The 11,705-nt window shown below is 47.7% G+C and overlaps 1 protein-coding gene across 1 annotated transcript in view; it reads right to left on the bottom strand.

Annotated features, from left to right (window-relative positions):
• The window catches only part of SLC24A3 (solute carrier family 24 member 3), a 42,926-nt gene extending 31,448 nt beyond the window's left edge, over positions 1–11,478 (bottom strand). The window contains exons 1-3 of the mRNA XM_062490733.1: positions 11,404–11,478; positions 9,073–9,157; positions 7,114–7,217 (exon numbers count right to left, since the gene is read on the bottom strand). Coding sequence (XP_062346717.1) covers positions 7,114–7,217; positions 9,073–9,157; positions 11,404–11,469 — 255 coding nt within the window. The 5' untranslated portion in view covers positions 11,470–11,478. The remainder of the gene's footprint in view (positions 1–7,113; positions 7,218–9,072; positions 9,158–11,403) is intronic.
• Between the last annotated feature and the right edge of the window lie 227 nt (positions 11,479–11,705).

Here is an 11,705-nt window from a genome sequence, read left to right on the forward strand (position 1 = left end):
TGCCTTTAAACTTTGCAGCTGATTATTTTTCTCAGCTCAGGTAATTCCAAGTATCTGGCCACCCGCTTGCTCATTCTCACTGGTCATACTATCAGTGAAGCATCACAGATTAACAGGAGTGTGACAGTGCCTTACTTGTATTCATCTCTACATTAAATTAGGCTGCAGATCCACCTGTGGCTGTCAGCAAGAAGCCATTGCAGAGCCCCTGTACCCTTCCTGGGAGACACATGCAGGACTTCATATGGTTTGGAGGGTGGTGGGTTCCTGGTGGCACTTTTGACACCTCCATGATTCAGACAATCAGCCAAACAGGTTGAACAGGATGCCAGAGGTGCCACCTCCCAGCACAGCAGGAGTCCTGGACCCACACCCCCCTCCTGGCACACTGAATCACTCTGCCACAGTAGACCTTTCAGACAGATTCCTGTGTGGAAAGCCACTGCTTTCCTGTGCAGAGCCCCAGGAAAGCCAGCAGATAGCCAGCATCAGCCAGAGGCCCCTGTGCTGGGACTGACAGCACAGCAGGATCTCCTGGACTAAGCGACACTCCCTCTATACCCCATGGTCGTGTCTGAATATCCCAGGACACTACGAGTATCCAGCTCAGTCTCCAGACCAGAATTTTGGCCAGAGACCCCAGAATGCAGCATTTGGGCTTGCTTGAGGCTTCAACCAATACTAATCACAACTCCCAGCTTCAGCAAAGCACCAAACAGAAGCATAGGTCAGGCCTAAGTAAAATCCAGGCCTTAAAATATCCATCTCTCTGAGACAGTTATAGTGGCCGTGATCTAAGGGATCCACCATGAGGAAAGCCTCCTTTCAATTAGCAGCTCCCTAATTTCACCTCTGGTTTGCCATTCTCTGCACAGCTCAGTTGTCACTCTGGCTCTCAGTCTGTACACTGTGCACCAACTCCATCTATTCTCATTACTTCCCCATGAATATTTGCTTTTCTAAGCTTCTCTTGATATTTTCATCACTGCTGCAGCAATCTGTCTATGTGACATTCTCAGAATGGAAACAGTGGACACTCTCCAAACCTCAGGACAAAGCCAGAAATATTTCCCTGCTCAACTGGTAGTCATAATCATCATGAGTTATTTGGACCAGCATGTCTCTTTAGCTCAGATTCCCACAGTGCTGAGGCAGCAGGATCCCAAGGCCTCTGCTGGACCACAAGATCCACAGCAGAATTCAAGGACAGCTGTAGACAGGAAGGCGTGCACAGAGTAAACATCTCCCAGTCTCTTCAGACTGGCCAGTCCTTGCCAGAAGTACAAAACAGGTTTTATGATCTCCCTTGGTTTTACAATATAAGTGATTTGAGAAAAAAATCCTACAAATGGTACATCCACAGTACCGATCTGTGTGTCAATTTTGAAAGAGAAAACTTAACCTAAAATGGTAATGGTGTTTTGTGGCAATTAGGAAGTAGCCTTGGTTTGATGCTGATCGGAATCCATTTGCAACTCTTCTGATTGCCTCGGGCAGCATGTCTGAATTACTGGCACCCCTCTATCCTGAAACCTCTCTGTCTCAGCACCTTACAGACTGCCTGATGTTCCACAGCATCCTGCCAGGATTCCCTCTGCTTTCCTGTACCTGGGCTCCCACACACCACAGCCACACCAACAGCTCTAGGTACCCAAGGACCACAGCCATGGTTTCTGGCACTACTTCAGTCTGACTTATTAGTCTGTCCCACATCTGCAACACAGCCCTGTCAGTGAAAGAGCAGGTTCACGGTCACCATAAAACACTGCCAGCATCAAACCCCACTGTGCCCTGGGCTGTGACAGCAGTGAACAGTCCCAACATCTGGCATTAAATTCTCCTTAAACTACTTCCCCAGAGTTTTACATGTTTTTCCACCAGCGGTCACAGACCAAGGAAAAAAAAGCAACAGCATTCCAACTCTCCAATTTTAAAACTCCTCCAGAGTCGAGGAGGAGAAAAGAAGTCTCATGAACACAATCATAAAGCCAAAAGTCAGTAATGGTTGCAGCCTGAATTGTGAGTGAAATTAAAGCTTAAAAGATTAAGAGGCATGCAAGCTGGCTGAATGGCAGAAGTGGGGTAAAACAGATTACAGAAGTCCCAGTTGCTTCATTAAGAAATGTTCTACTGGGTTATTAAACTCTGTTTAGTGTCCTTGTCAATATACCTAACACTATTTCTCAGGTCTATTTTCCACTGACACAACCCATAGCAGCAGATAATTACTAGAGGCGACTCAGCTGGCACAAGGGTTCTGTGACCTGGACAGAGGAGAGCCTGCTGAATTAAAATTTCAGTTTCTTTCCTGAGGTAAAAGAATCCCACTGGAAAAGGAGGAGGCAGGTCAGACTGTCGGGGTAGTCCTTTTCTGCTCCAGTACATTGAGGAATGATGCCTCACCACCCACCAGACCCCTTGACAGAACCGACAACTGGAAGAACATCTGTGGCACAACCCAGCATTCCTGGTCCCCTGCTCCACCCAGAGAAGCCTGTCTGTTTCTGGGGAAAGGTAAAATAGAGAAACTTGGATGCAACCGAAAAACAGAGCAGTTCCATAGTAATTAACAAATCAAGCCATGCACATTTTGAATGGTAATGCCAGGGTGACTTGCAACTCATAGTTATACTGCTGTCACAGAAGCATTTCTCACCCTCCTCTGCAATGCTGCAAAATGCTGTAGGCCAATGCTGGGAGAGGACAGAGTGGGATGGGATGGCGAGCAGAGAGCAGCAGAGTTGCAAAAAACAAGATGAATCTGCATGGGGGAATGTCCAAAACTGAACAAACTCTGCTTGTGCTGGCTTGAATGAGAGCTGAATTAAGCAAGGACTGCTTCCGAGAATGCCTCGTCCTCGCCGCCAAGGACGGTGAGAGGGCAGGGGAAGGAGGGGACAGCTTGAGAAGCACAAACATGAGCTGAGAGAAGACAGGACAGTGCGACTAAGGCCTGGAGGGGACCCCAGACTAAGGTCAAGCTTCCCATACACAGCTGGCTTGCAAGCATGGAAAAAGCCCGATGCAATCCATCACCATGGCAGACAGCAGCCTCCTCACTGCTATCCAGCATGTGTCCCTGTGAATGCTGCTGGACTACTGTCTGATGGGCTGCATCTGCTGCCATTTCCTTCTCCCTCAGTGTTCCCTTACCTCCTTGCTCCCCCTTTTCCAGAAGGAAGCAAAGCAGACACAGCAGCTAAAAAAACATTTGGGTGATGTGTCTTAGCAGTTGACTACCTGCAAGGAGACGTGCTGGTGTCCCAGGTGCAGGGACATAGGAGCAAACGGCTGCAGACACATCCAACCTGCACTGCACAGGCAGGTGGGGAATGAGGACAGCTCCCAACATACTTCCGTATACTGAATCCTCCTCTGGGTGTGACTGCTACGCAGAATATTTCAACAGGCTGCAAGAAGAAAGCAGGAGGAGCTTCTAAGGCTCACTGCCACAAGCACATGGGCAGCATTCACTATCCACGGGAAAAACCTGGGCCCTCTCTCCAAGCATGCCTTCGTCAAACACCTCACACAACAGATGTGAAGATTCTTTGCTTCTGCAGACGCCCAGTTTAAGGCATATTTGAAAACCCTGATTTTCAGAGTGTGGATGCTAGTTTAGAAAATCCAGCCTTTAGGGGATGGTTCTCATCTGGCTATCAAACACACGGGCAGCCTGCATCCACTGTCCCTTTTTTAATCCCTCCAGTCCAGAATCTCTGGAGGAGATGAAACAGTGGAAAATATTATTTCCCTGGCTGCAGGGCAGACTCCTGTACCTCAAGAGGTGCCTCCCTGGCACGGGTAACATCAGCCAGGAGAAGTTAGGCCAAGAGGAGAGGAGAAGGGCTCAAAAGCACTGGAAGAAAGCTGGATGCTCAAAAGGCAGCTATGGGTGGATGCATGACCCAAGGGAGGAATTGGCTGAAAACTTTACTCTCAGGCCTCAAGAGCTGGAGGGGGAGTGACGAAAAGGAAGAGCAACCACTAAATGTTAGGAGATGTAGTTAAGTCACCTGCTTAGGTCCAGACAAAAAGAGCCTTAGGGATGAGGGCAGGGCTCAGGACAGAGGCATCCTGTGTGGTTCCCTGCAGAAGGAAGCTGGAGTGAGGAGGAGAAGAAGGACTCATATGGCTCAAGGAGTTGAATGCTCCCAAGGAGAGCTGTGTGGAGATTGCCATGGCCACTCAAACCACAGCCAGTCCAGCAAGGAAAGCCTTGTGGAGCAGTGGAAGCAGCACCTGGAGCAAGGAGCCACAAGCATGCCACAGAATGCGATACACCAGGGGAAAAAGAGCAGGGCTGTGCCAACGCTAATTGGCCCCTAAAACGACAAGTTATTCTTTTTCATTTAATCTCTCTGTGCTTTGTTTTCCCATCTTTAAAACACCCCCTCATCTCACAGAGGTTTGGGGAAAATTAATTAACTGCTCATCAACTGCTCAGATACAATAGCGACGAGATCGGCAGAAGTTCAAGAGGAAATTAATAATTCCGCCTCTGGAACAGGGCTTGAATAGAGCCTGGTAAATAAGGCAGAAGGGCACAGAGTGAACAATAAGAGAAAACAAAATCCTGAATAGCTGCTCATTAAGTGAGCGAAGTCCATTCTGTGTGCAGTGGGAGGCAGGGAGCCCATGGAGAACCCGGCAAGGGACCCCCTAATTAAAGCCTGGATAATAACGCACACGCACCAGGGGGGCAAATTAAGGATGCACACGGAACCCTCACACTGCTATTTTCTAACTTTTCAGTGTTTGACTTTCAACCCTCACAATGCTCTTTTTCAAGGCCTTTTTTCAGGTGTGCAGAGTCACACAGAGGTGTAGGCACGCTTCCTTTCTCCTGATCCAGCAGTGGGATGCTTATTCTGATTTATCCTGAAAAGAGTGCACATACAGCCAGGAAAGGCTTGGAAGAGTAAACAACTAGGGCTGGTGCTCAAGCAAATGCATACCACCTTTTTGGGGCTGTGCATTTGTTTCTTTTTCTAAATAAGCTGCACATAACCAAACTCAGTCAAAGAACAATACATTCAACACAGAACATACAAACTACAACCTAATTTAAAAATGAACATATCCTGGAGAGAGCTGGACAGTATTTTACAATTCAACTGTCTACCTGTAAAAAAATAAAACAAAAAAACCCAACCAACATTAAAAAAAGCAACAAAAAAAAAAACCCAAAAAACCAAACCACCAAAAACAAATAAAGTACCAAACCAACAAAAAAAACAAAAAAAAAAAACAAAAAAAAAACCACCAAAAAAACAAACACGAAACAAATCAAAAGAAGGCTTTCTAAAAGAGTAAAATGAAGCAGAAGGGCCCTGCAGGTCTGACCTCTGGGATTCCCAGCCCACAGGCAATACATCTGAAAAACTAAAAAACCCTGGATCACAGCAAGCAGTTTTGACCAACAGCCAACCCTCAGTCTCACCTGGCAACTCACTACTGAGATCCAGGTCCCCAGCAGAACAGAAATCTCACCAACAACCAAATGCACCACCTGTGTTAGTGCCTCTGTAGAGATACTGTTGACAATAAAACAAATTTCCTACTCATACTAACACAAAACAAACGATGAATCATACCACTAAAAGGGAATGACTTTTTGGTCAAAGGCTGGGAGTGGGAAACAATGAAAATAATAAATTGATCCAGAGTTTTACCTAAAACACTGGGATTATTGACACTGAAATTTCACATCTGCTCACTAAAAATCACAGTTGCCCATGGCGATGTCAATTATTCCAGTGCTCACTCACCCTCTGAATGCTAGACTGCAGCAAAGAGAGGTTATGTGACTAGACAAAACCACACAGAAATCACCGGCAAAGTCTCAAGGTAAACAAAGATGGGGCAGAGCAGTCAAAATCTCAACTCTTGGCTTGAAAGAGACTCACACAGACCATGCTTAGGATGACTTGAACTTGTGAAAGCTACCAGGGCTGGAAGGCTGAAGATGTTTTACAGGAGCATCTGGCTGTGATTTATCCTTCTGAAACAATGATACACCTGTAAAAGGCCTCTGGAGAAGACTGACATTTCTCTGTCCAGCCCTGAACTCCAGCAGGCCTTTTCCACGGAAAGCTGTGGTTTGTAGCCAGTTTTTAGCAGGTTTGAGGAAGGCAATCAATACTGAGAAGAGTAAAAATCAGAACTGAGTAAATCAGTCTGCCATCATTACCTGCTAGACAGTTAATCACCTCATTTGCATGGAAAAAGCAGCTTGAGAAGAAGTCCTATTGATGACAGGAGAATACCTCTGGGGGACACAGCCTCCTCATGCCCTGGGAAGGCTTTGGTCATTAGAAATTTACCTCATTTAACTGGGTTTTCACAGTCAGAGTTACAGCAGAACCACTGACACATCGAGCATCTGTAGCTGCCAGCTGCATGTTCCATGCAAATCAGGACAAGTGGGTGGTTAAAATGTACTGCTGTGACCTTATCCTGAGGCCTCCTCACTGCAAATGTTCACCTTCAGCCTGTAAAAGTTCACTGCTAACAAAACCAGAACTGCATCCCAAGGAAAACCCCATCTTTCCACATGCTTTCCCAGACTGACCAAGGTCTCTTCTTAGTTCTTCCATTGCCCTGTGCTGGTAACATGACCCTGCTTCTCCTCTTTACAAGTAAGTCTGCAATGTAACACGTCAAAGAACATTTATGAGATTGTAAAAATACCTGGCATGTTGGCAAGTGCGAAGGTAAATGCAGATTCAGGTATTTAATTATACAGTCAATCATGTCTGCAATTCAGACAGCAGCTCAGATCTCACAACTTAATTGCTTTAATTTCAGATGAATAGCTTGTGTTGTCACGAGCGGTTTGACACGCTGGAGAACAGTCTACACTAGGAGCAAACAACCAATGATTATTCCTCTGCCCACCCACACACCTTGGGCAGCTCAAAATGCCCGAGCTGACCTTTGCTGCTCTTGTTTTTTCATTTCAAAAATGCGGGAGGAACAGCACAGGCCCCTATTAAAAACAACAAAGCCAGAGAAATTCATGGCAAGGTTGCGAACCTGGCATGTGATTTTGCAGTACAGCTGAGGCACAGGGTGAAGCAAGAACTGTAAGGGATCATTAAATGCTCTTACCTGTCCTGCAAAAAGCCCACAAACGCCAATAATACAGAGGATGTTGAATACAGCTGAGCCCACGATGGTTCCAACGCCTACGTCTCCTTTTGTGATAAAAACACCTGAAAAACAAGTTCAAGAGAAGCTGTGTAAATGGGAAAGAGCTGACTTTTTTCACATAAAATTGCAGACCTCACACCCCATTAATGAATCTAAAGGCAGGTACCAGTTCTGCCACTTCTTCCTCATATTTAATGTGCAAACTGCAGAGTTGCTTTCTGAGGGGACCGGTATGGATTGTGTGGTGGAAACCAAGCACCTCAGACACATCCAAGTCACTAATTTCCTGGTCTTGTGACCCAACATTATGGCAACACACACCACAAAAGACTGCAAGCTCTGTGGTAGCAGCTGGTGGGACACAAATCTGCAGGGAACTGTCTCCCATAAGATATTCCCTGCCCAGTACTCTACTCCTTCCCATGTCCCCATCCCAACTGGCTTCAGTAGGGATGAAGCTTCAGCAGAAGCTAGAGCTGATTCAGAGCTGTCTGGCCACAGCTACTCACAAGCCAAGTGATACCTGACAGGATGAGTTATGGGGCTGTGTTACAAGCTTTATTCAGAGCTCTTCTGTCAAATTTGGTTAAAATTGGCCAATGAGGTTAATGGTGAGGGAGATGAACTGACGGACACATGCATCACATGCAGCACAAGTGCTGCACAAAATCCTCTCCTGAGGAAGCCAGCGTAAAAATAATACTCTGTCTCCTGCTAGCTGACAGTCTGTTTAAATTCACTTCTTGCTTTTGAGGTTCCAACACTATTTATCTGGCCAGTGGAGTTTATATATTTTTTCCAACTTCATCCTTTTCTCAAGAGACACAGAAGCACTTACCTGCCAAGTGACACATGGCACCCGGTGTGTTACACCACAGCAGGAAAATTATCTGATGACCTGATGAGGGCTTTTCTAAATTGCCTAAATGAATCTGGTTTTATTTTCACCCTGGTACTGTACTACCCATAACCAAAGGACAATCCCAACTTGGTCCAATTTAAGTTCCCAAATGATAAGGCCTTGCTTGTGCAATCAGCCCTGTCTGCATAGTACACAGCTTTGAGTGAATTAACTCGAGCTCTGCATCTGGCAGCTGTGACTGAAGGACAAGTATCTCCTAGAGAAAGTGTCTGAGCTGAGAACTAACCCTGTTTGGTGATGGAGAGCCCTCTGTACTCTCCCAGTTGCTGCCCTAAAGATTCCCTGCCAAGGGAGATGTGGATGAGTCACACTGCAGAAACACCTCACCCTCCTAATGTGGTTAGGTGGAGCATCACTCTGTAACACTGCCTGCAGTGCCCCCCACCATGGCTCTGGTGACACCACAAGAGTTTCCCAGGTTTTGCACACTTAAGGATGGCTGAATCGCCTCATCACACTTCCCATAAGCAGAGAGATGCTTTGGAAGTGTGATGCCCTGACCAACCTGCTGCTGTGAGAAAGCATTTCAAACCCTCCTCTCCTCCCCACTCTGGCTTTTCCAGGGATAAGTGGTGTTGGCAGACTAACCAGAGGGAGGTGATGGAAGAGAAGCTGCTGCTGAGGACATGAACAGTGTGTCAGGGTACCAACCAGAGAGGCTGGGGGAAATCCTTTCCCACTGTGCCCTGGAGCTGGGGTGGCAGATGGAGCAGGAAATTGGACAGGAGAGGACAAGGCTGTAGGTGCAGCCTGGCTAATGGGCAGCTATGGTGAAGTGCCCGCTCCTCCTGACGTGGCAGGGTTGCATCCAGGCCCTGCTGTGAGACAATGGCACTTCCAGACTGACTTCACCTGGCGAGGACTCCCCCAAGTCAGTGCCATGAGTGCCCAGGAGCGATTGTAACAAACCTTGCAGGCGTGCAGCAATCCCATCTCAGCTCTGAAAACAGCCAGGGAAACAAGCAGGTTTTGGGAAGCATCAACAGGCTCCTTACCTATGACAGATGTGAAGAGCTCGGGAGCAGAGCTTCCTGCTGCCATGAAAGTTGCCCCAGCCACATCTTCACTGAGATGTAAGCGCTGCAGGGAAAACACAGAGTCACTGATTACCACACTGAGAAGCTGAAGGAATTCCATTCCCAGCATTAAACTGGCTGCTGAGAGCGGGGACCTGTAAAGCTTTGTGTAAACAAAGGTTAAGTACAGGGGAAAAGTTACCATAGGCACTGGCTACTGAAGTCAGCATCGCCTGGCAGAGAGGGCAAGTGATGCCAGTGACACTTTTAGGGAGGAGGGAAAGGTCAGCACTCCAGCCAACAGGAAGCCAACTTTACCACTCATGGGGTCTGTCTGCTCCACAACCCCAGCCACACACACCTTACCTCTCCCACTTTGGCCTGTCGAGGGCCAGGGCTTGGTTCACCCCCTGCCACCTTCCCTAATATGACTTATGCCTTGGTTTACCCTCTCCTTACCCCCTTGCTCCCAGCAACTACATCACTTACCTCCTGTACCTGTCCCTCAGCAGTACTCATGGACTGTCTAAAATACAGGAGCTTCTGGAAAGGAAAAGACCCACTGTTCTATGAAAACTTCATCAGCATATGCTGCTTCCAAAGATTTCCTTGGTTAATTACATCCTCTACATTGGGTGCACTCCCACTGCTCCATCTGCAGCAGTTGCTGCTCAGCAGATGCCACAAGGCACCTTCCCCTGCTGAAGAGGACCAACAACCTGTTCCTGCCACACGTCCACCACCCTGAGCTGTTACTACACACCAAGGCAGCAGCTGCCACTGTAGAACAGGAAAGGCATCCAGGAGCATGGGGAAGGAAGCCCAGGGTGGTGGGAAGTGCCCCCGGTGGAGCTGGCTTTTGAGGCAGCCACCCCAGTCTGGCAGGACACAGGAAACCCCCCTCTGTCCCTGTTCCCCTGCAGCACGGCTTCATCCTTGCCAAAGCACCTTTGCACAGAGACAAGAGAGCAGAAATCCTCACAGCAGCCCTTTCTGAAGGTTCCACAATGGCTATTCCTTGGCCCTAAGGGAGGGTAACTCCATCCACTACCCACACATTAGTAACAACCCTTTGTATCTAAGTTATGGGACAAGGGAAAGGACAGGATGTGCCCTCACCAGGAATGCCTTTGAAACAGAAGACCACAGCATCACTGGAGTGCTCTAAAGCTTGTGGAACCCGATAAAATACAGCTTTATGGAAAAACATCTCTTCTCCTAGGTTCACTGCCCTGTGGGAGGGGAGGCCAAAGAACTCAGCATGTCTACATTCCCCAGCATGTCCTATCCCCACCTCTGTACCAGTGCTCCCTCTCTCCTGAATCTTGCAATGGGGTTTCCCAGAAAGTGCAGTGACTTTGCAGGACAGAAGCTCCTGCCTTGTTTTGTTACTTTTCAGCTACCTCTATACTTAAGCACCAAAACCTGGAATTTCCTGGGGGCTTTTCCCCTTGATGATGAAAAAAAGGCCTGCACAGCAGGATGCTAAACTCCAAATATCAGGTTAGAGACAGCTTCCATCAGTGCTGTCAGCACAAATGACTTATCCTACCAATTTCCACACCTCTCCCAGGGCCAGCACAGCCCATGTCCTGATGGGTGACACTTGTTCCCAGGCACATGGGCAAGCTCTTCTACAGATGACACAGACCTCTCACTGCCAAGACCAAACCATATTCTCCACATACAAAGACTTCACTGCCTGGAACTGACAGCAGATATGGCTCGCAGTAACCTCAGGCACATGGCCTGTGTTTGCTCTGTGGCTGTCTGAGCTGATTTAGGCCAAAATGTACTCCTTGTCTTCTAAAATTTAGGCATCCTGACCTCACCAAAGAGAAATAGAGTCCCTTGCAATTGCTGGGAGCATTCACAAGCTTCTTGACAGCTGACCTAGCTGTCCCTGCTGCTTTACAACTTACACCCACACAACACAAGGTATGACAGACACAACTGTGAGGGCAGGGTACAAGATCCTCAATTTCTGCTGGGGTGAACCACCAGAGGTTTTAAGTAGTGTCAGCCTAAGGCTATGGCCTGGTGCTTCTGCAGAGCCATCTACAAAGACACACAAACAAGAGGCAGCAGCAAGCACCACCGTGTGAGTTCCTGGAGTACCTGGAGAGCCTGTCCTGGGAAGAGAACACGGAGCTGAGCACACATCATGCTGAGCAAGAAGAGAAGCAGCAAGGGCAGCGCTGCAGGACAGCAGTGAATACACCATCAGCACAAAACCCAAAGCTCTCCAGAACTGCTGGGAAAGCAGCACATGAGAAAGGAACATTTATCTAACACTCATCTGACACTTACTTCGCAGATCTTTTCCAGCGAGGGGACGAAGAAGTCATCGCAGACGATTGCCAGTGCGTAGAACATGTACACAGCCTGCAAGAGAGGAGGAGGGGAAAAGAAAAAGAAAGAGGGGAGGAGGGGAAAAGAAAAAGAAAGAGGGGAGGAGGGGAAAAGAGAAAGAAAGAGGGGAGAAGGGGAAAAGAAAAAGAAAGAGGGGAGAAGGGGAAAAGAAAAAGAAAGAGGGGAGAAGGGGAAAAGAAAAAGAAAGAGGGGAGAAGGGGAAAAGAAAAAGAAAGAGGGGAGAAGGGGAAAAGAAAAAG

The sequence above is a fragment of the Cinclus cinclus genome, chromosome 3, assembly GCF_963662255.1.
Source record: "Cinclus cinclus chromosome 3, bCinCin1.1, whole genome shotgun sequence".
NCBI classification, from domain to species: domain Eukaryota; kingdom Metazoa; phylum Chordata; class Aves; order Passeriformes; family Cinclidae; genus Cinclus; species Cinclus cinclus.